This window comes from Macaca mulatta, chromosome 2, assembly GCF_049350105.2.
Source record: "Macaca mulatta isolate MMU2019108-1 chromosome 2, T2T-MMU8v2.0, whole genome shotgun sequence".
NCBI classification, from domain to species: domain Eukaryota; kingdom Metazoa; phylum Chordata; class Mammalia; order Primates; family Cercopithecidae; genus Macaca; species Macaca mulatta.
In genome coordinates this window covers 157,831,153-157,852,800 of record NC_133407.1, presented here as the reverse complement: position 1 = coordinate 157,852,800, position 21,648 = coordinate 157,831,153, and the positions used below count along the sequence as shown (strand labels likewise).

Sequence of the window (21,648 nt, the reverse complement as noted above, 5' to 3'; positions counted from 1 at the left end):
CTTCAGACATATTCGTTCTGCAGCCACCCAGGAGGTGGGTATCACCATGGTCCCTACCCACAGGTGGGAGCACAGACGCCAGAGAGGTTAGGTAACTTGCTCAAGGCTGCCCAGCAGGTGAGTGGTGGAGCCAGGTACATGCACCCACGGCCACCGGCAGAGAGCGTCACTGTCAGCAGGGCTGGGCCCAAGTGCTCAGAGTTCTGCTTTGCTCTTTTATTTTAAAAATACACATTTTATTGTGTATATTTGAGGTTTACAGCATGAAGTTATGGACTACATATAGATGGTAAAGTGGTTACCATAGTGAAGCAGATCAACACGTCTGATTTGCCCTCTCACCAGACAGAAAAGGGTGCCATGCTTATTTCAGAACAGATGGAACTGTGGCGTGTGTTTCCTGATTTCATATTGATATGTAATACACACACACATATGTTATAGGCAGTTGATCTCAGCTATCCTGGCAGTTATGAAACTTCTTGGGAAGTATGTTTGGAGGGCACATGTCTTTCTTCACTAAGTCTGCTGCCTGCCATGCTATGCTTGTGGTGACACCATGGACTCCACCAGGGCTACACGTGTGAGTGTGGCTGTGGAATCAGAGAGAGCCTCCTGGGCTCCACGGTCCCTGTCCCCACTTGCTGTCCCTACCCCCTCCAGGCCCGGCCCTCACCATCTGCACAGCCTTGTTGAGGTCACAGTCAGCAAAGATGATGAGGGGTGACTTCCCGCCCAGTTCCAAGGACACCTTCTTCACGTTACTTATGGCACAGCTGCAAGGAACAGAGGGCTGGTGGGGCCGGTCCCTCCAGAGCAGGTAGGGGCATTGGGCCCCCAGGTGGCAGGGACCTGGGCAGGCTCAAAGCATGCTTTGTTGCAAGAAGCAAGACCCAGCCAGTGCCTCCCCACTCCCCCCGCCCCTTGCGGCTTCACACAGCCACCTTCCTTTCTTTCCTGGCCTGTATATACCGGGCCTGTGCCCGGCTGCCCCCTGGACTGCCCTTCCTGCTGCATGCTCCACACCTTGTTTCCTGCAGGCCTGTGTTCCCTTCTCTGGGGTGCCTCCCTGATCGACCTGTATAAAACCACAGCCTGCCCGCGCACCCCATCTGCTGCCCTTTGCTCTATTGCATGTTGACCTCTGACCCCATCTGCAGAGCATGAGCCTGGCCAGGGCAGGCACGCATCTGTCTGGGTCATACTACAGCCCCAGTGCCAAATGCAGTGCCTGTACGCAGCTGGTGCTGCACAAATTAAGGATTACAAAACAGCACCATCAGCTGGTACAGCTGCAGGGGCCCAGAGGCTGTGGCACCTCCCTGTATTAGCAGCAGAGCAAACAGAGAGAGGCTGGGAGTCATGAACACATCACATCAGTGGGCAAGAAATGCACTGCAGGGATGCTGTCCTCAGCCGGACACTCAGTTAACAGCCGGCAGGTAGGAGACTCCACTGGGGAGGAGAGGCCTCCTCTGCAGGAGCAACCCAGGGAGATGGCCCCCATCTCAGCTGCAGGTCCGGGTGACATGGCAGTCTGGGAAGAAGAAAGCAGCAGAACCAGGGATGCTGGGGCAGGAAGCTGCTCAGGGCTCTGCTTTGCTCTTCTTTTTTTTTTTTTGAAATAAATTTTACTGTGTGTATTTGAGGTTCATAGCATGATAGCTTTTTTAGTTTTTTATTATTTTATTTATTTTTTATTTTTAGATGGAGTCTCACTCTTGTCGCCCCAGCTAGGGTACAAAGGCATGGTCTCGTCTCACTGCAACCTCCGCCTCCTGGGTTCAAGCAATTCTTCTACCTCGGCCTCCTGAGTAGCTGGGATTACAGGCACGTGCCACCATACCCGGCTAATTTTTGTATTTTTAGTAGAGATGGGGTTTCACCATGTTGGTTAGGCTGGTCTTGAACTCCTGACCTCAGGTGATCTGCCCGCCTCGGCCTCCCAAAATGCTGGGATTACTGGCATGAGCCACAGCACCCAGCTTCCCCGCCCCCCACTTTGAGATAGAGTCACACTCTGTTGCCCAGGCTGGAGTGCAGTGGTGTGATCTCGGCTTACTGTAACCTCCGCCTTCCGGCTTCAAGTGATTCTCCTGCCTCAGCCTCTCGAGTAGCTGGGAATATAGGGGCATGTGCCACCACACCTGGCTATTTTTTGTTTGTTTGTATGTTTGTTTTGTAGAGATGGGGTTTCACCATGTTGGCCAGGGTGGTCTCAAACTCCTGGCCTCAAGTGATCCGCTGGCCTCGCCTCCCAAAGTGCTGGGATTCCAGCATGAGCCACCATGCCCAGCCTAGTATTTATTTTTTTATATAAAATGCTCAAATTGAGGTAGTTTTGTTTTTTGTTCTGTTCTATTTAATTAATCAATTTTTTTTTTTTTTTTTGGAGCCAGGCTGTCTTTGTTGCCCAGGCTGGAGTGCAGTGCATGATCTTGCCTCATTACAGCTTCCACATCCCAGGCTCCTCCCACCTCAGCCTCCCAAGTAGCTGGGACTACAGGCATGTTCCACCACACGCTCGGCTACAGCATGACGTCATGAACTACATATCAATGGTACAATGGTTACCACGGTGAGGCAAATCAACATATCTTGCCACCCAAACCCTCTGTCCAGCTCTGGAGTGCTCAGAACTGACATTTCCTGAGCCCTCACCCCGGACTTGACTCACCTGTGCCCAGATGTGACTACAACCTACACACCTCAGAGGAAGAGACCAGCTAGCTGTTACCCCATTCCCCTACCCACATTACTCAAAGTGCAGGTGCCAAAACCCACCGCCAAAAGTTCAGTGTCAGGGCTGGGGCAGGCTCCAGTGTCAGTCAGGGCTCCAGCTGCTACCCTGTGGTCTGGCCCTGGCTGGCTCTCCCAGCTTGTCGGTGATGGAGACGAGAACTCCTGCACTGTCAAACTGCTGTAATGGAACTGGTGGGGGACCCAAGGCATGGGTGTGACCCAGGTCATATTGTGGTTTAATGACAGAGCCTGGGAGATGACACCAGTCAGTTTGAAGCCAAAGTCCAAGAATGAAGACGTGAATTGACCTAGATCACTTCTGTCCATAGAAATAGAATGAAAGCTTCAAACACTAGCCAAATAGATGATGGGACTTTTTTTGATGGTAGCCACATTAAAGGAGCTTGAGACCAGGCTGGGCAACATAGCAAAACCCCAGCTCTACAAAAAATAAAAAAACTTATCCAGGTGTGGTGGCATGTGTCTATAGTCCTAGCTACTCGGGAGGCTAAGGTGGGAGGATCGCATGAGCCAGGGAGGCAGAGGCTGCAGTGAGCCGTGATCATGACACTGCACTCCAGCCTGGGTGACACAGTGAGACTCCATTGAAAAAAAAAAAAAACCTGAAAAGAAACAGGTTTCTTTTATATTAATATATAATAATAAAATATTTTATTATATTTTATTTAACCCAATTAATCAAGAATATTATCATTTCAACTTGAAAGCAATATAAAAACTTAATGAAGGCAGAGCACAGTGGCTCACACCTGTCATCCCAGCACTGAGATGGGAGGCCAAGTGAGGTGGATTGCTTGAGCCCAGGAGTTTGAGACCAGTCTGGGCAACACAGTGAGACCCTGTCTCTATGAAAAACACGAAAAATTAGCTGGGCTTGGTGGTGCATGCCTGTAGTCCCAGCTACTTGGCAGGCTGAGGTGGGAGCATCACTTGAGCCCAGGAAGTCAAGGCTGCAGTGAGCTATGATGGTGCCACTGCACTCCACCATGGGTGACAGAGCAAGACCTGTCTCAGAAAACAAACAAACAAAAAACATCCTGTTAATGAGCCATTTCAGTTTTTTGTGGGTGCTCAGTTCTTGAAATCCATGTGTGTTTTACACTCTCAGCACCTCTCAATCCAGTCCCTTGCTGGTCTGACAGTGCTCCGCAGGTCTCCGTCCAGGCCTCCCAGGGCTTTGTCAGAAAGGCAGATGCCTCTTTAGCGTTTGCATAGAGCCCAGCAGGGCCGCGGAAGTGGCTGCGCCCTGGAGCTTGAGAAGCAGGACACAGCTCCTGGGACAGCGCTGCCATGTCCCAGGCGCAGCCTGCGGCAGCCCCTCCTCTGCCCCACCCCCAGCCACGCACCTTTTCATGATGTGCTTGCCCACCTCCGTGGAGCCTGTGAACCCAATTTTCCTCACATCGGGATGGTCTGAAAGTCTCTGGCCGATCAGGGAGCCTGTGGGTGGGAGGGAGGGGGGAATCAGGGCAGTCCCCCTGGTGCTGGGGAGGCAGGAGCCCACCTCCAGGCCTACACAGGTCCACTGGGAGTCTGGGGCCCTCAAAATGCTCCCCACATGCTTGATCCCCATGGTGTCTGGGGCTCGTGGAGCCTCACTCCCTATTAGGGGCTGAACTGTGTCCCCTAAAATTCATATGCTGAAACTCTCACCCTGTGTACCTCTGAATGGGGCTGTGTTTGGAGACGCGACCTTTACGTAGGTGATTAAGGTAAAATGAGGTCATTGGCATGGACTCTAATCCAATCTGACTGGTGTCCTTCTAAGAAGAGGGGATTTGGGCAATGACCATGCGAGGACACAGAGAGTGGAGAGGAGAGCTGTCCGCAAGCCCAGGAGAGAGGCTGCAGGAGAAGCTGACGCTGCTGACACCCTGATCTTGGACTTCCAGCCTCCAGAACTGAGAGATGATAACTGTCTGTTTCTGAAGCCCTGGTCTGCGGGGCTTTGATGTGGTAGCCCAAGCAAACCAACCCACTCCCCACATGGTTTTCCACCATCACACAGACCCCAAGGTGAGGGCACCAAGCCTTCAGCTCTTGTAGGGACTCAAACAGAGACCCAAGGATGCCTGACCAGGTCCCTGAGGGGTGTGGCATCCTGAGCATCACAGACTCTAAAACACCCGCCCTCAGGTGAGCCAGCCACAGAGGCCTTGCCACCTGCCGTTCCTCCCAGGGAATGCCGTGATTCCTGCCCTGTCCCATGCCCCCAGCCCCCACTCTGAGCCGCGCCCAGGACAAATCCTGTCCCCAACCTGGCTAAGTCCTTTCTGTCCCTCAGGTCTCCATCTTAATGAGACTTCAGGGTGGGCTCCCGGATGCTGCCTCCTCCCAGACTCAGCGTAGCTCCCCACTTAAGTCACTCTCTTGTTTTGGCTTCTGACACCGCACCCTCCTAATTCGCCTCTTACTTCTCTGACGGCTCTTTTTCCATCTCCTTTGCTCACCTAACCTTAAAATATCCGGCACCTCTGGCTCCATCCCAGGCCCTCTTCTCTCCTCAGTTTACGCTGTGTGCTCAGCTGATCTCACAGGCTTCCAAGGGCCATCTCAGGTACGTCACCCCCCCAAATCGGCCTCTCCAGTCAAGCTCCTCTGGGATCCAGATCCACTGGTTACTCCTCTGCCTGCGTGGCATCTGCACTTGGATGTCTTCTGGCTTCTCAAATTCAACAGATTTGAAACTGAACTCTTAATCATTCCCCTAGACCTGCTCTTCCTCCAGGGTTCTCCATTTCAGTAAACAACTTCTCCTTGCAGCCAACTGGTTCAAGCCAAGAATCCAAGAGTCATTCTTGACACCTCCCTTCCCCATCCCATGACTCACTCAGTCCAGAGCTCCTGCACCTATCCAGTCCCTTCATCTTCCACCACTCCCCTGCCTCCAGCCTTGTAAAATTCACATGCCCAGGCACACCTGTGAAGGTTCCAGTTTGGCAGGTTTGGAATAAGACCCTTGTATCCTCCCTCTATACACAGTTAAAGCTCTACCAGTGATTTTGATACTAACTCCATTCCACCACTCCCCATTAAATCACTGTTTTGGGGAGAATACATTTGCAAAATATATATCTGCTAAAGAACTGATGTCCAAAATATACAAAGAACTCTCAAAACTCAACAATAAGAAAACAACCACTAAAAACTGGGCAAAAGACAGAAATAAACACATCACCAAAGAAGATAGACAGATGGCAAGTAAGCACATGAAACAGTGCTCAATGTCATTTGTCATTAGAGAATAAAAAACTAAAACAGCAATGAGATACCACTGAACAGCTACTAAACAACCAGAATCCAGAACACTGATGACGCCAGATGCTGGCATGGATGTGGAGCAACAGGAACTCTCAGTCATTGCTGTGGGAACGCAAAATGGCACAGCCACTTGGGAAGACAGTTTGGCAGTCAGTTTAAAAACCAAATGCACTCTTACTATATGATTCAGCAACTGTGCTCCTTGGTATTTACCCAAAGGAGCTGAAAACTTATGTCCACACCAAAACCTGCACACGCATGTTTACAGCAGCTTTATTCAAAATTGCCAAAGCTTGGAAGCAACCAAGATGTCTTTCAGAAAGTGGATGGATAAATAACTGATGTGAATCAGACAAGGGATATTATTCAGTGCTAAAAAGAAATGAGCTATTAAGTCACAAGAAGTCATGGAATAACCTCAAATGCATATCACTAAGTGAAAGAAGCCAAATGAAAAGTCTGCATATGATTGCAATTACATGACATTCTGGAAAAGGCATAACGGTGGAGACAAGAAAAAGACCAGTGGTTGCCAGGGATTAGAGAGAGGAAGACATAAAAGATATAGCACAGAATATTCTTAGGGCAGTGAGACTACTCTGTGTTACACTCTAATGGTAGATGCAAGGCATTACACAGTGGTCAAAACCCATAGAATGTACAACCCAAGCGTGACCCCTAAGCTATGGACTTTGGGGGATAATGAGGTGTCAATGTAGGTCATTGATGGTAACAAACATACCCCTCTGATGCTGGATATTAGTAGTGGGGGCTGTGTCTGTGTTGGGGCAGGTGGTATATAGGGACTCTGTACTTTCTGCTCAATTTTGCTATCAACCTAAAACTGCTCTAAAATAAAGTCTATTTACTAGTAATAATAATAATAGTAACAAAAATAATAACACTTTCTTAGGCTATTTAAGAAATATTTCAAAAAGGTATCATATATCAGACCACAGACATTCTCCATTTTAGAAAACAGGATTTTTACAAGCTGCTATGTGTTGGACTGTGCCTCCCCTAACCACTCACTAGAAATTCATAGGTCACCATCCTAACCCCCAGCACCTCACAATGTGGCCTTATTTGGAGATGAAGTCAGTACAGGTAAAATTAGTTAAGATGATGTCACTGGGGTGGGCCCTGATCCAAAATGACTGGTGTTCTTATAAAAATGGGAGATTTGGGCATAGACACCACACCTTCAGGGAAATGCCATGTCAAGATGAAAGCACAGATTGGGATGATGCTTCTACAAGCTAGGAGGAGCCAAAGAAGAACTCTTCCCTAGAACCTTTTGGATGGAGCATGGCCCTGCTAACACCTTCCATCCAGACTCATAGCCTCCAGAGCTGTGAGGCGCTGCCTTGCAGTGGTTTATGCCACTCGATTTGCAGTGTTTGGTGACAGCAGCCCTGGCAAACTCACATACAGGCCATAGTCTCTGATCATGACATAATACAAGTAGAAATATGAGAACAGAATTTTAAATTTTAGACAAAAAACAACTTGGCAATTGTTTTAAAATCTCTTTTTACTTACTGTGTTAGAGAGAAGACCAAAACTACAACTATATGATATTTAACAATAATAAAAACATGAACACAACCTGCTCAAAAGGCATGAGGCAGGAGTGCATTTCCGGAAGGCCAGCTTGAGGAGCCCTGCAGTCAATTCCCCAGGGAAACCACTATCCTGGTGAAGATGATCTAAAAACAACCACTTAAACTCCTGGAAATTTTTCTAAGGACATACAACAAATGGAAAAACATTCTTCAAGAAAATCCGACTCTCAATAAGGGCAGGGAAAGTCTGCGACACTGAAGGCACAGTCTGCTCCCTCCCCTTGAGGGAAGCTCCACTCCAGGCAGGTGTGGCCAGGAAGGCAGCGCTCCTTTCCCTCTCAGCTCCCAGCGAAGGAAGCTGGCATCCACCAGTGGGTGCAGGCCACCAAGGCCTCTCATCTCCACCAACTCTCAGTTGCAGAAGCTAAGTTCTTGGTGACTATGGCTAAGATGCTGCGGCCCCTTCCTCCACCCAGACAGCACTCATAAGGGGAAGAATCTACCCCAGGTGTGCCAGACGGAGAAGACAGCGCATGACTGTATTCAAAGTGCAAGACAGAACAAGTGCAAAGAAAGAACAAGATTGTCAACCCAGAATCTTACGTCTAGCGATACTGTGTTTCGAAAAGTAGAGGCAAATAAGGATGTTGCCAGATAAACAAAAACTGAGATAATCTGTTGTTAGCAGACCCACCTTATAGGAAATACTAAAAGAAGTTCTTCAAGCTAAAAGCAAGTGACTACAGACAGTAGTCAGAATCCACAGGAAAATGCAAGGAGCACCGTAAAGGTAATTAGGTAATTATAAAAACAGTATCAATGCATATTTTATTTGCTTTCTTCTCTTAACTGATTTAAAAAGCAATTGTATAAAATGATTATATATATAATAGTATAATTGTGGGGTAACAAACAGAAATGTAATATATTGGACAATAAAAGCAGAAAGGAAGTAGGTGAGAATAAAACTTAAATGGAGTAAGGTAATGACACCAGATAGCAGTTCAAATCCATAGGACCAGCTAAAGAGGACCAGAACTTGTGAGTCAGATAACATAGACTCTACACATAGGGACTTGTTCTCCTTTCTTTTCTCAACTTCTTTAGTAGATGTAAAATTATATAAAGTAATATATGTAGCAATGTATTATTGGGTTTGTAACATACATAGATGTTCTATGTGTACAAAAATACGTGATCCTGGCACAAACAGGGAGAAGATAATAGACCCATCCAGAAGTAACATTTGTACATTTCACTGGGATTAAGTTCGTATAAATCTGAAGTTGATTTTGATAAGTATGTGATAAGTCCTAGAATAACCACTAAGAAAATAACTGCAAATGTATACTGAAAATAATCATTGAAAGCATTAAAATGTTATGCTCGGAAATATTCACTTAATGCAAAAGAAAGTAGTACAGCAGGAGAAACAGAGGGAAAAAAGACAGCAGACTCATAGAAAGTGAAAAGTAAAACGGTAAACCCACTGTATCAATATTAACATTAATGTAAAGTCTCCAGTCAAAGGCAGAGATTATGAGACTGGATAAAAAACAAGATCCAACTATATGTTATATATGGCACATTTTAGATTCAAAACTATGAACGGGTTGAAAGTAAAAGAATGTAAAAATATATATCATGTCAACAGCAACCATTTGAAAGCTAGTGTGGTAATACTTATAACAGACAGAACTGACTTTAACACAAAAACTATCATGAAAGATAAATGGGGCATTTATAATGATAAAGGTGTCAGTCACAAGGTGTGAGGTATAATCAAACCTTTTTTTTTTTCGAGACAGAGTCTCGCTCTGTCACCCAGGCTGAAATACAGTGGCACGATCTCAGATCACTGCAAACTCTACCTCCCAGGTTCAAGTGATTCTCATGCCTCAGCCTCCAGAGTAGCGGAGGTTACAAGCGCCTGCCACCATGCCCAGCTAATTTTTGTATTTTTAATAGAGACGGGGTTTCACCATGTTGGCCAGGCTGGTCTTGAATTCCTGACCTCAGGTGAAACACCCACCTCGGCCTCCCAAAGTGCTGGGATTACAGGCGTGAGCCACTGTGCCTGGTCATCACCAAAACTTTTTCAAATGCTTTCCTTATCTGAACCAGAAAAAAATTAATGAACTAAATTTTCAACCCAAAAAGCTACAAAAGAAAAAAAAATAGAAGAACCACTCAGGAGAACACAGAAGAGAACAATAAAAGCAGGGGGAAACTAGAAAAATAGCAATGGAAAAGGTAAGGAAATCGAGGAACTGTATTTGATTTTTTTAGGGTAGAGGATGGAGACAAGCAATAACTTTTCACCAATTTAATCAACTTAAAAAGAGAGAGAAAAAGGAAAAATATAAAGAATGTATTATAATAATCAAAAGGAAAATCCAAAAAGGAGATAAAAATTATGAGAGATTATTATATACAACTTCATGCTAATACATTTAAAATCTGCATAAGAAGGGACTTTTCCATAAACCAGACCACTAAACACAACAGAAACTTAAAAAGTAATTAATGTATGACCTCCCTAAATGCTCTAAGCCTGAAATGTTCTACAGAAAAATTCTCTCAAACTTCCAAGGGCAGATAACTCCCAAGTAACAACTTTACTCCAGGGCACGCAGACACACACATACACACACATACACACACATACACACACACACACACACTCACACAATGGAACACATTCAGCTGTGGCATCTGAAGACCCTTCCAGAGTGCAGGCGCTCTCCCCCATGGGAGCAGCCTCCTTTGCCACAGGCTGGCCCCCGCCTGGGCTCTCCCCAGGCTGCTCTGCCCTCATGCCCCTATCCAGTAGGGCCTGCTCTACCCAATGGCATCTCCAGCTGCTGGAAGCCCTAGCCCTGCCCCCAACCATGGCTCTTACCAGATCCTGGAAGGACGTTGACCACACCTTTGGGAATGCCAGCCTTCAATGTCAGCTCTGCAAACTTCAAGGCAGTGAGTGGGGTCACCTGGGTGTGGGGCCAGGAAAGGAGACTGGGTAAGGAGGTTTTTGAAAGTGGGGCTCTGCCTTCCCTCCCTGCCTTCCTCTCCCAGCAGCCCAGCAGTAAGCAGGGAGGTGTAGCTGCAGACTGTGGCACCAGGAAGACCCCAGGAAAGCCACCAGAGGGGGCCCTGCCCGCCCAGCCAGCATGCCCACAGCACCAGCTGGGAATCAGGGTGGGCCAACCTCTGGTGCCCTAGCTTCTCCTCCTGGCAGGGCTCCAGCCCCCGGCCAGGCCTGGGTTCCCTTCTGCACAGCATAAGTTTCTAAAGCCAGAGGTTAAGGTCTCCTCAGAGGGTTGTTGTGATGCTTAAATAAGCAAATGTATGTAAATTACTATCTAATTTGTGATACATGTTGAAATGCTTGAGGCATGCCTGACTCAGGGTAAATACTATCAATGTCAGCCATCATTATTGTTTTTCATTACATCAATGCCCTTGCTGTGAAATTACCCCAAAGAAGTTGGCAAGTGTGTGCCCTCCTGGGCACACCATCCCTGCCATGTCATGCACCATCCTGGGAGGCAGGCAGTGGGCAGGCTGTCATTGCCAATGTACAGATGAAGAAACTGAGGCTCACTGGTGGTGTCCTCACTTCCAAGGACCTTCCCAGCATGCCTGGGTGACCCTCGACATCCCGCCTCTACTCCCCCACCTACACCTCTCAGACACCACACTGCATAGCTTCTCTGTGCAGGGATGGGGGCCACGAATCCCACCGCTCACCTCGCTTCCCTCCAGGACTTCTGGTCTCAAAAGCCACATAAGAGACATGGCACCATCTTTATGCATAGACTACTCAGGCTGTCTTAGAGCATGGGCCTGGTTTCTGCCCCGTGAATCCAGGGTGCAGAAATCCCTGCCTCTGCTCACCCGAGCAGCTGCAAGTTCCAGCACAGCCAGCTGGCCTCAAGCAGCCGCGGCTGAAAGAGTCTGCTTGGGAGAGTTCTGCCTGCCACGCACACCTCTGCCCACTGAGAGCAGGGCCATGGAGAGCAGCTGGCATTAGCAGGACCCTTTGTCCAGTGCCTGTGTGGCCAAGAGAGGCCCTTCCCTTCCTCCCTTACAGAGTTGGTTCCTGGTCCTCTCTGTGGCCCGCAGGCCCTGTCTGGAGTGAGCCCACGCTCACCTGAGCTGGCTTGATCACCACTGTGTTCCCGGCAGCCAGGCAGGCAGCTGTCTTCCAGGACAGCATCATCAGGGGATAGTTCCAGGGGATGATGATGCCACAAACCCTGCCACACAAAAGAGGTTGGCCTTTGTCCCTCTTCCCCACCAGGCCCACAGTGACCTGCCAGTTCCCTCCCCCTCACCCAGGGCCTGACGTCCACTCTCAAAACCAGGCTTCCTGATAAGACACTCAAGGTCCCTCTGACAGGCAGCTCACGCCTGCTCTTTCTGTCCTAGATGCTACATTAAGAATTGGTCTGGCAGCAGCCCCTCTTCCTAGCAGGGCAGGATGGCATGGGACACTGGACCGTTTCTGATGGAAGCTGTGGAACTGTCTGGGGCACAGGCAATGAGAGAGGGTGATGGCGAGCAGGCACAGGTGAGGACACAAGCCAGGGGGACCTAAAGAGGGTCAGGGGTCACCAGGGGTGGGTGAGGAGGGCCTAGAGAGGGTCCTCCAGAGTGTGAAGCCAGGTGTCAGTCCTCAAGAAGAGAAGACAGAGTGGGCAAGCCAGCACTGATGACTTTAGGGTGCTCTGTGTGAAGCCATGGTGCCCAGTGTCAGCACCACTCTGGGTTCCAGAGCGAGCCTCTGGCTGGACACAGGTGTTTCACACTCAGAGCACCGTAGGCACTGGGGAGGCCGCAGAGTCCCAGGGACCAGCTGGCACACTGGCCGGGTATGAATCCTGCATGGCCCTGCCTTCGCCCCATACAGCACCACTCTGGGTGAACGCTGGACAGTTAGATGAGGACATCCACACAGAGCCCCGCAGACCACGGGCCGTGCTGTCACCACCCCACCACCATCACGGGGTGTTTCCCCAAAAGACAGCTGCTTAGTCAGACCCAGGTGGTGGGCAGGACCCATGTGAGGCATCATGGGGGAGCAGCGGGGGGCACTGAGAGGGTAGGGGAGCCGCCCCACACCCCACAGCACGGGCTGCTGAGTGTTCCCAGGGAGCAGGGTGAGGCCGTTGGTTACAGTGAAGGGGGCTGAGGGGAGCTTGGAAAAGAAAACACATCAGAAAAGCCCCACAGTTATGCGCTGAATTGTGCCCCCACTGCCCAATGCGTATGCTGAAGCCATAATCTCCAGAGTCTAAGGGCATGTCCTTGCTTGGAGACCAGATCGCTGCATTGTAATTAATTAGCACGTGGTAGCACCGGGGTGGTAGGCCCCCAATCCAGCTGGAATGCTGTCCTCATACAAAGAACACCACATGGAGAGACAGACTCTCACAGTGGGAATGCCAAGAGGGCATGAGGCAGAGATGGGGGCTCCCTGCAAGCCAAGGAAGGCCAGAGGTCGCCAGCAACCACCAGAGGCCAGGAGAGAGGTCAGGACAGACTCTCACAGCCCTCATGTGGAACCAGCTCTGCCCACATCTGACCTCAGACTTCCAGCTCCCAGAACCATGAGATAAGTTTCCGTTGATTAAGCCCTGGATTGGTGGTCCCTTCTACAGCAGCCGGAACTGACTCCCACACTCACTGGTTAGGGGAAAGGCCAAACCCCGGGACCGGAATGTGCAGAGCCTGCCCTGGCACAGGGTCAAAGGAGCAGGGCTACAAGACCCAGGCCCAGGTGAATCCTCCCTGCCCAGTTGCTGTGAGAACCGACCTTCATTAGCCTTACTGCCTCTGATTCCTAGTGGCCTTTCTTAGTGGGAGACTGAGTGGACTGAGTGGACAACCACCCCGTGAGTCTTAGGACTGTCCCTCCCTCCCTTGGGGCCATTCTCCTGCTGTGCACCCCTGAGCCTGTCCTTCCTCTGCCCTCTGATGCTCCTGGGGAGCTGCGTGGATGGTGAGGGTGGAGGGTAGAGTTCCTTCTCTCTCTTGGGAGCATGGGGCCTGGGCAGGGGACACCAAGCAAGCTTTCTTGGTGTCCCCAAGAAACACTTGGCTCATTAGGGATCTCCAGCAGCTGTTGGGCCAGGATGCGGCTGAGGACATGAGGGGACAGGGCTCCCTATGAGGCAGCTACAGCCTCACTGCTGAGTTTGCTGTGGCACTGGTCAGGGGAGGAGATGGGCAGCCCCTCACCCTGGCCAGGCCCTCCTCTGGCACCACATGCAGGCCCAGTGAGGGTGGACCCAGGGCTGGGGCTCTCTAGGTCTGGTCACTCAGTCATTCTGCACTATGTATGGGACCCTGCAGGTGTGCTGGGATGATGACAGGCATGGGCACAGGGCAGCATCAGTCTGAATAGTCACACAGATAATAAAATGGGGTTATAGATCAGAGAGGGCAGGCTGGGAGCAGAAGTCTCAGGGATGCATCACAGATGAGAGCTGGAGGACAGCTGGTGAGGGCTGGAGGTGGGACACAGGTGCAAGTGCTCAGCGGCGCACGAGTGTGGAGGGCCCAGGATCTGCGAGGCCAGCACAGCCAACCACAGTGGACTGGGGAGGGGGCCAGGATACCAGGCCCGGATTGCAAGGTCAATCGAGGAGTTTGATTCCATGTCAAGGGCACTGGGAAGCCACCAGATTCCAAGTGGATCTGTGACAGTCTCTTGTGAATTTCCTAATACGAACATCCGAAAGAGCTGGACTCTGCTCCTTCTCAGAACCACACACAGAATTCTCCTCTTAGCCCCATCACCCAGGAGGCCCGGCCCTGCATGGCTTCCTCACCTAGCCCTCCTAACTCCTTCACAGCACACCATGCCCTGGACACCTGACACTCACCCATCAAAACAACTCAGTGAGGACAGGACTGTTTTATTACCATTTGACAGTTGGGGAGACTGAGTACAGACAGGCTGGGAGCTTGCCCTAGAAAGGGGAGGAGCTGGGATTCCAACCTTGGGTTCCGGCTCCAGAACATTCCCACTGAGGCGAGGTCCCCTGTGAAGGTGGGGAGGGGTGAAGCCCAGAGGCCCTGGCGGCCTCCCTGCCAGGCAGAAACCATTAGTTCCAGAATCGTGACCAGGCAGGTGCGTGGTCAGCAGTGGCCCTGCCTGCCTGCCTTTGGGCGAGCCCTGGTCTGTGTAAGCTGCTGGGACCAGGCCCCAGGGCAGGATGTGTTCACACTGGGGTGCTGACTGGGCACCCAGAGTCCTGGGTCCAAGGCCAGCCTCACAGGGTGACACAGGGATGCTTCTGGGTGACAGAGTGTCTGTTTCCTCCTCAGTCTGATGGGGGTGGACACCCCATGCTGGCAGCTGGGAGGGTGGGCAGCCTCACAGACCCAAGTGTGGCTCTGACCTGTGACCCCAGGTGGGCCATGACCCACTCTGCCCAGCCCAGCCCCTCTCAAAGCATGACAAAGGTCTCTGACCACTGCCCCATAGCAGGGTTTCTCGGCCTCTACACCACTGACATTTGGGGTGGGGCAGTTCTTTCTTGTGGGGGGCTGTCCTGTATCACCTCCTTTGTTGGGACAACCAAAACCATGTGCAGACATTGCCTGATGTCCTCTGTGGGGACCCTGGAGGCGATGCCTCCACCTGCAGCCTGGCTCCGCTCTGGGGCTCTGGAGTGAGAGGTTTCCTGGTCCACAGCCTACTTTCCCACAGGAGCCTCCTCCAGCCTGTGCCTGAGGACTTGATTGTTCATCTGCATGAGCTGGCAGTGACACAGGGACATTGGAGCATGTTCTTCTTGCAAACACTCTCACATTCAGGTGGAGCTGAGGGGCCTTTGGCCATGTCCACAGCTGTGAGGTCCCCTACCCTGCAAGGGGCACAGAGCAGGCGGGAATGACTGTGGTGCTGATGCCAGCTGGGCCCTGCTCCCGGGTCACCCTGGCCGGGCCCTCCTCTGGCACCATGTGCAGGCACAGTAAGGGTCGACCCAGGGCTGGGGCTCTCTAGGTTCAGCTAGATGCGTGTTCCCAGCACAAATCACGGATCAGGGCTGCGCCAGCACCTGCCACTCTGGTGTTTGCTGTCACCAGCCAAGCACAGTGGCCATGCACTCTTGGGTGAGCCTCCTCAGGCACGCATGTGAGTGACTCTCACCAGGACTGGGGCCAAATCAGGACGTATGGCCTCGAGTGGTCACTTCCCAGTTTCAACTGGCAGGGTAAACCCAGAACCCTGTGGCTGTGTTCCAAGCCTTTCTCCCCACTCCTGCCCTGGGCCACTGGGTGGCGAGATGAGGTGCCTCACACCAGGTTCATTTCCCGGTGCCTACATGCTTGGTGTCCAGCGGGGTCTGCACTCCTCCTGCTGAGCGGCTCTCATCCTCTGACTGTTCCTCCTTTGTTCTATGCTTCCTGTTCCTCAGTGCTGTGCAGGAGTTCCTCATCTTTATGAACACTGACCGCCATTCCCATTTTGGACATTTTTTGGGATTACTCTTGTTTCCCACCCTGGACCAGACTGATCCAGTGTTACTGGGGGATTAAATACAATTGTCCTCAAGTCCTTACAACAATGCCTGGTATGGAGCAGGTGCTCTAGAAGCACATGGATGGCTGTTTGATAAACACACACACACAGTGCTGTGAGCTCCCGCAGGCTGTGTACTATAGCCCCGTGTACTGTGTAGAAAGCACCACGAGGCTGCACCTCGCCCTGGGCAGGGACTCACCCGACAGGCTCCTTCCTAGTCAAGGTCAGGTTGCGGTTGGGTCTGGCCTGGTTGATGGGGATGGTGGAGCCCTGGAAGAGGAACGGGGCAGTCACACAGGGGCCCAGGGTCCACACCCCTTCCCGTCTGGGCGACCAGTCTCCCCCAGTGGCTCCAGGAGGAAGTCAAAGCCACCAGCTTAGGTGTGACCTGAGGCTTGAGAGACAGGCAGGAGGGCAGCTGGAGGGGCAAGGTGTTTGCTTCACCCTGAGCCTGGCAGGCAGAGCCTTTGGGTGGAAACTGGTCCTGGTACCAGCAAAGCCTCTAGCTTTGGCATTGGAGAAAGAAAGGGTGAGGGTGGGGGTGGGGCCGGGTGCCCCCCTCCCCGCAGCTCTAAGCAGTTGAGCATGTGTAGGAGGCCCAGGCCTGGGGCCAGCTGCAGCCAGAAGCTACACGGCAGCAGAGTGGGGGTGGTAACCAAGCAGCCCACCTTCCTTGTCGCTGTCACGCCCTGGTGGAGAGGAGGAACCATGGAGCCCAGATCTGGCAGAGATACTATGAGCCCTGCAGGGGTGAGTCTCCCCAGGGAGCCTCTACAAATGGCCCTCAGGTTCCACAACTGATGGCGGGGGCCTGAAGATATGGTGAGCACTCCCTCCTGTGATGGTGTTGACTGTCCCTGTTGACCTTAGGGCAGGGACATCGTGCCCATGAACCCAGAATAACTGCAGAAGCCCCCAGCAAAGCAGGCAGAAGAGAGTGCCACAGGGATCCCAAGCCCGACAGTGACCTGCTGCCGCTGGGAGATAGAGTGCCTTGGGCAGGCACCTGAAGCCAGGAAGGACCTGCACCCTCAGCCCTGCAACCACATGGAACTGAATTCTATCAACACCAGAACTCTCCCGGATATAGGTTCTGCCCCAGAGCCTCCAGATAAGGCCCAGTCTAGCCAGCGCCTTAGCTTTGGCCTTGTGAGACCTCAGCATGGAACCCAGCCCAGCCTTCCTGGAATTCCCACCAGCGGAACCACAAGCTAATAAATGGGTGTTGTTCCAAGCCACCAGCTGTGGTCATTTGCTGTGCAGCATGCAGACTACTGTGCTGCCCTCGGAGTTCCCCTATACGGCTGGGCCAGTCTGTGTGTGCTCACACTGGTGGGAGCCTGGGCCCCACCTGGATCTTGTCGCACCAGCCGGCAAAGTAGCGGAAGGTCTGGATGGACATGCCCACGTGGGTCTTCAGGGCCAGCGTGTAGACGGCACCCGCATCCAGGGCCTCAATGGTGGCCAGCTCCTCCTGGTGCTGCTCCATGAGATCTGCCAACCTGGCCAGGGTGAGGGGAAGCGGGAGGTGGGCTCAGGCCTGGAACGGCCTCGTCTGCCCTCACAAGCCCTTCTTCAAGGAGCTGGGGCCCTGCCCTCCACCCCAGATCTGCCACTCTCAGATGTGAGGACCTCTGTTTCTGATCCATGCAATGGGCCAGCACCATTTACTCCACTGGATGGCTGTGAGGATGACACCCTCTGTCCCTCTCTCCTTTCCTTGCTCTTCCCTCCCTTCCTTCCTGAAATATCTGTGGATCCACTACTTTATCCTATTCCTCTGAAATTACCCTACAGAGGCATTCACTTACTTGCTGCAGACAGCAAAGGGGTTATGGCCCAAGAGGCCGCCCTTCCTGTCTTCAGAAAGCTTGAACCAGAAGAAAGCCCGTCTGCCTTTCCAGCACCAATAAACCAAGGTGGTGGGGGCGTGCTCCTGAGGCTGGAGTGTCCAGAGGTGGAGAGGTGGCCCTATCCCCATCACAGGAGGACTGACTAGGGAGCAACGGCGGGGCTGGCGCTTTTACACAGACCGGCTCCAGTCTGAGCATGCCAAGGTCGGGTTGCTGTCCCTTGATTCTGATGGATGTGCAGCTCTGGGCAGCCTGGGAGTTACGAGGGTGCCCCTCTCGTCCCCTAGGGGGAGGGTGGACAGGGAAAGTGGAGACCACAGGCCCAGAGCAAACTCAGCCTTGCAGACAGGGCAGCTCGGGCCCAGAGGCGAGTGTGGGATCAAAGCCTGCCAGCCGTTTCCCACACTGCTCCCCTCCGCACACAGGCACCACGAAGCCCACATGCACCCCAGGCCTGCTCCGGTCCTCACCTGCCTCCACCCACCAGGACCGGTGGCAGCTGTCCCTGCCACTCAGGATGCATCTGCAACTCTGTGCCTGGCCGAGCAGCTCCCCGCCCTGTTTCCATTTCATTCTGGGGCCGTGAGAGCCGAGCCCCTCTGCCTCCCTCCTCCTCCTTACATCAGCCTCTTCCAGGTGCTCAGGTCAGTCAGGCCTCCGGCCTTGGGGCTTTTGGGGGGCTGTGTTGCACATCTGGACCCTCTTTCCACACTCCTGTTTCTCCTCCCAGCCTTCTGTACTTTCTTCAGACACAGACTCAAATGCCGTACCCTCTGGGAAGCCGACCCGAATCCCCACCCACGTTCTGACTGATCAGAGCTCCCTGTCACGTCCTCTGATAACCTCCTCTGCCTTTCTTCACTCCCCCACCACTACAGTTTGTAACAGACATTCACGTAGATGATAATTTCATCACAATTTGCCTGCCCACCAGAATCCAGGCTCCAGGAGGCACGGCATTATCTAGTTCCCTGCTCTCTGCAGCACCCAGCTCCAGCACAGCATGGGGCACGCGGGAAGCATGTGCCCAGTTTTGCTGGGCTAGTTTTATGCTAGTTTTATGCAGCTCAGGTTTGCTGCATAAAACTAACTGAGTGAGGCCACCCTGGGCAAGAAGAGCCCATGTGTAAATCGGTTTCTGAGAAAAACCGATTGGTACGGAAAAAAGTAAAAACACCATCTAGCGGCCATTAGAGGACTGGGCTCCCTAGCTGCGAGGACAGAGGAGCTGCCTCTTTGTTATATAAATGAGACACATTTGCTCCAAAGCCTGCTGGCACCAACTCAAATTTTCCCACTCCCAGTTAGGCTTAAAGTAGCCCAAACAGGTATGTTTTTAGCCACTTAGGGCCTGCTGCTTTGCACACCCGGAGGAACTTCAAGTAGCAGCTGTTGCCCATTGATAAAACAGGGCCTTGTGGTGATAAGGCGAAAGCTGCTACTGCCCTTAGCAGCCCTCAGACCCAGAGGCTCCCGCTGCATCATTCTGTGTTGTCACCTGGACATGGAAGCCCACATGGCAGCCTCAGGACAGGCTCACTGCTCATCTTCCGCAACCCTGCCCAACCGGCAGCCCACTAAAGCTTGTGGTGTGCCATGTCTCCCGTGCTCACATCCTTCTCCTTCATCAGCCCCAATCCCTTGAATCCCCCACATTTCTAGACAATTCCACCTGTGTATGACATGGCTGTGTCATCAATCCAGTTCCCAGGACACTCTTTCTAAAGTAGCCATCACCCGAGTGCACTATTCGGGAAGCTCTGAGAGGCTGCCTCGCAGGACTGTTCTATTGTCAGCTCAGTTAGGCTGCTGAATTGACACCCTGGCACCCATACTCCCCAGAGCCTGGTCCCTGGGTGCCAGGGTAGCAGTGCAGGAGAAGTGAAGCTGCTGCCATCTCCCTCTGAAGGTCTGCAGGGCAGATGCAGGGGTGCCCAGCAGGCTCAGCCAGCCCTACTGACCACCAGCAGCCTGGACCACCATCAGATTCTCGACCATGGACCACAGTGGTATCTGGGCAGAGCCAGCAGCTCCCCATGGTCTTTCCCAAGAGCTCCTCTTTGTGGCCCCACTTGGCAGCTGGATACAGCTGCTCCTACTTCCTGAAGGTTCTATCCTGTCTACCAGGAGTTCAGGGGACTGCCTAGGAACCTTGTCTAACTCTCCCTCTGGATCCTTCTTCCCAGCTTCCACAATTGTGTAACGTCTGATCCCTGCAGTGAATTTCGTGTTCCCTAACACCAACGGTGGTCCCACCACCCTGACAGGGTTCTCTGCAGCCATTTATCTGGGAGCTCCTGTTCTGCCCCCTCCGGGACACCTAGACCCAGCCTCTGTTGTGCTGAGCTGAGGCAGAACCAGTAATGGGGACTCCCAGGTCTCCACGGGGCCTGAGAGTTTGCACAGGGCAGGAACGGGTCCACTTACAGCTGCCCAGGGTGCCCCCCTCACTGTCATTGTGGGTGAGTAGGATCTCTTATGACACAAACCACCAGATGGCAGCAGAGGCCCAGGGAGGGACCCCACGTGTGCTGTTGGCCATGCAGTCCACCAAAAGCATGCGGGGCCCAGGCCAGAGGTTCTCCCACCACCTGGCGTGCCTGTTTCACAGCTCTGCCTGACCTCCAGGAGCTCTAGGGACTGCTTGGCATGGCCAGTGCCTTTCTAGAATTGAGGGGCTTGCAAAGGGGACTGGAACCTTCGAAAGTCTGGGCATGCCTGGCTCCCACAGCCCTCCCCGCCCCTACCTTAACCTCCATTAGGTTTTGCAAACTATGTTCTTGCAACTCTTCTCTCTAGTTTCCTGCTGCTGGGCTGCCCCGGCTTTTATGGCCTCTGGAGTATACTAGAAACAGAAGCCATTCCGACTGCAAGGCCAAGGCAGGGTCTCTCCTGCCAGGTGAGAAGCCTCGCTGGGACCACGCCATAACCCGGCTTCACACCCCTAGAGGTTCCCAGGACCTCAGGAAAGAGCCAGGCCCCGAGACGCCTGTGCTCTCGGCTCATCTGGCCGCACCCTCCCTTCTTCCAGGAACATCACCCCACCTCTGTGAGGGTGACTGCTCCTTCCCGCCAGGCCCTGTGGTTCCAGGGGCGCAGCACCTCTCTTCCGAGCCTCCCTCTCACTCTGTGGTCATAAGCTAAAGTCATCATAAGTCCTTTTGCCTAAGATGTCTGAACTGGAACTAAGGAGAGAAGGCCCCTTTCTCTCTGGCTTAATTTTTTTTTTTTTATAAAGAAAATGTGAGACCTATAGATTCCAGCAGTCAGAGCCAGGCTGAGCAAGCAGAGACCAGGCCAGCCCCTCTCTGGCCCTTGCTGTCTTCTGCGTGCAGGAGCTAAGTCCCCTCCAGCCCAGGCTGGCGAGGGAAGTGCTTTGCCTGCCTCGGAGGCCCAGCCTGCGCCTACTTTGGAAGCAGCCCTTGGCTTCCGCACCTCCTCACCTCACCTCCAGCAGGCACCTCCCGAGGCCACTCTGCTGAAATGCCTCCTGTTTCTCCCATCCCTTCCTCTGAGAAGCCTTTTCTGAGCCTCAGGCAAGGAGCCCCAGCCTGGTCCATCTGATGGCCTCGGTCCCATGGCCTCCCCAGGACCCAGCTCCTCCTGGCAGGTAAAGGGGCCTCTACAGAAAGGGCCCCTCCTACCCCCTTCTCGGAAGCTGATGGTG

At 52.5% G+C, this 21,648-nt stretch overlaps 1 protein-coding gene and 1 long non-coding RNA gene across 9 annotated transcripts in view; one reads left to right on the top strand and one right to left on the bottom strand.

Annotated features, from left to right (window-relative positions):
• ALDH1L1 (aldehyde dehydrogenase 1 family member L1) overlaps window positions 1–21,648 on the bottom strand; it is an 80,945-nt gene that overhangs the window by 10,164 nt on the left and 49,133 nt on the right. For all 8 annotated transcript variants that reach the window (XR_013413430.1, XR_013413429.1, NM_001266022.1 and 5 more), the window contains 6 exon segments: window positions 17,480–17,630; window positions 16,328–16,398; window positions 11,743–11,848; window positions 10,492–10,579; window positions 4,110–4,203; window positions 677–776 (listed from right to left, as the gene is read on the bottom strand). Coding sequence is in view for 6 of the 8 variants with exons in the window: in NM_001266022.1 (NP_001252951.1) it covers window positions 677–776; window positions 4,110–4,203; window positions 10,492–10,579; window positions 11,743–11,848; window positions 16,328–16,398; window positions 17,480–17,630 (610 nt within the window). In the remaining 2 variants the exon portion in view is untranslated.
• LOC144339364 (uncharacterized) lies at window positions 7,222–17,362 on the top strand. Its single transcript, XR_013414339.1, has 2 exons — window positions 7,222–8,379; window positions 16,022–17,362. It is a non-coding gene; the product is annotated as an uncharacterized LOC144339364 (long non-coding RNA).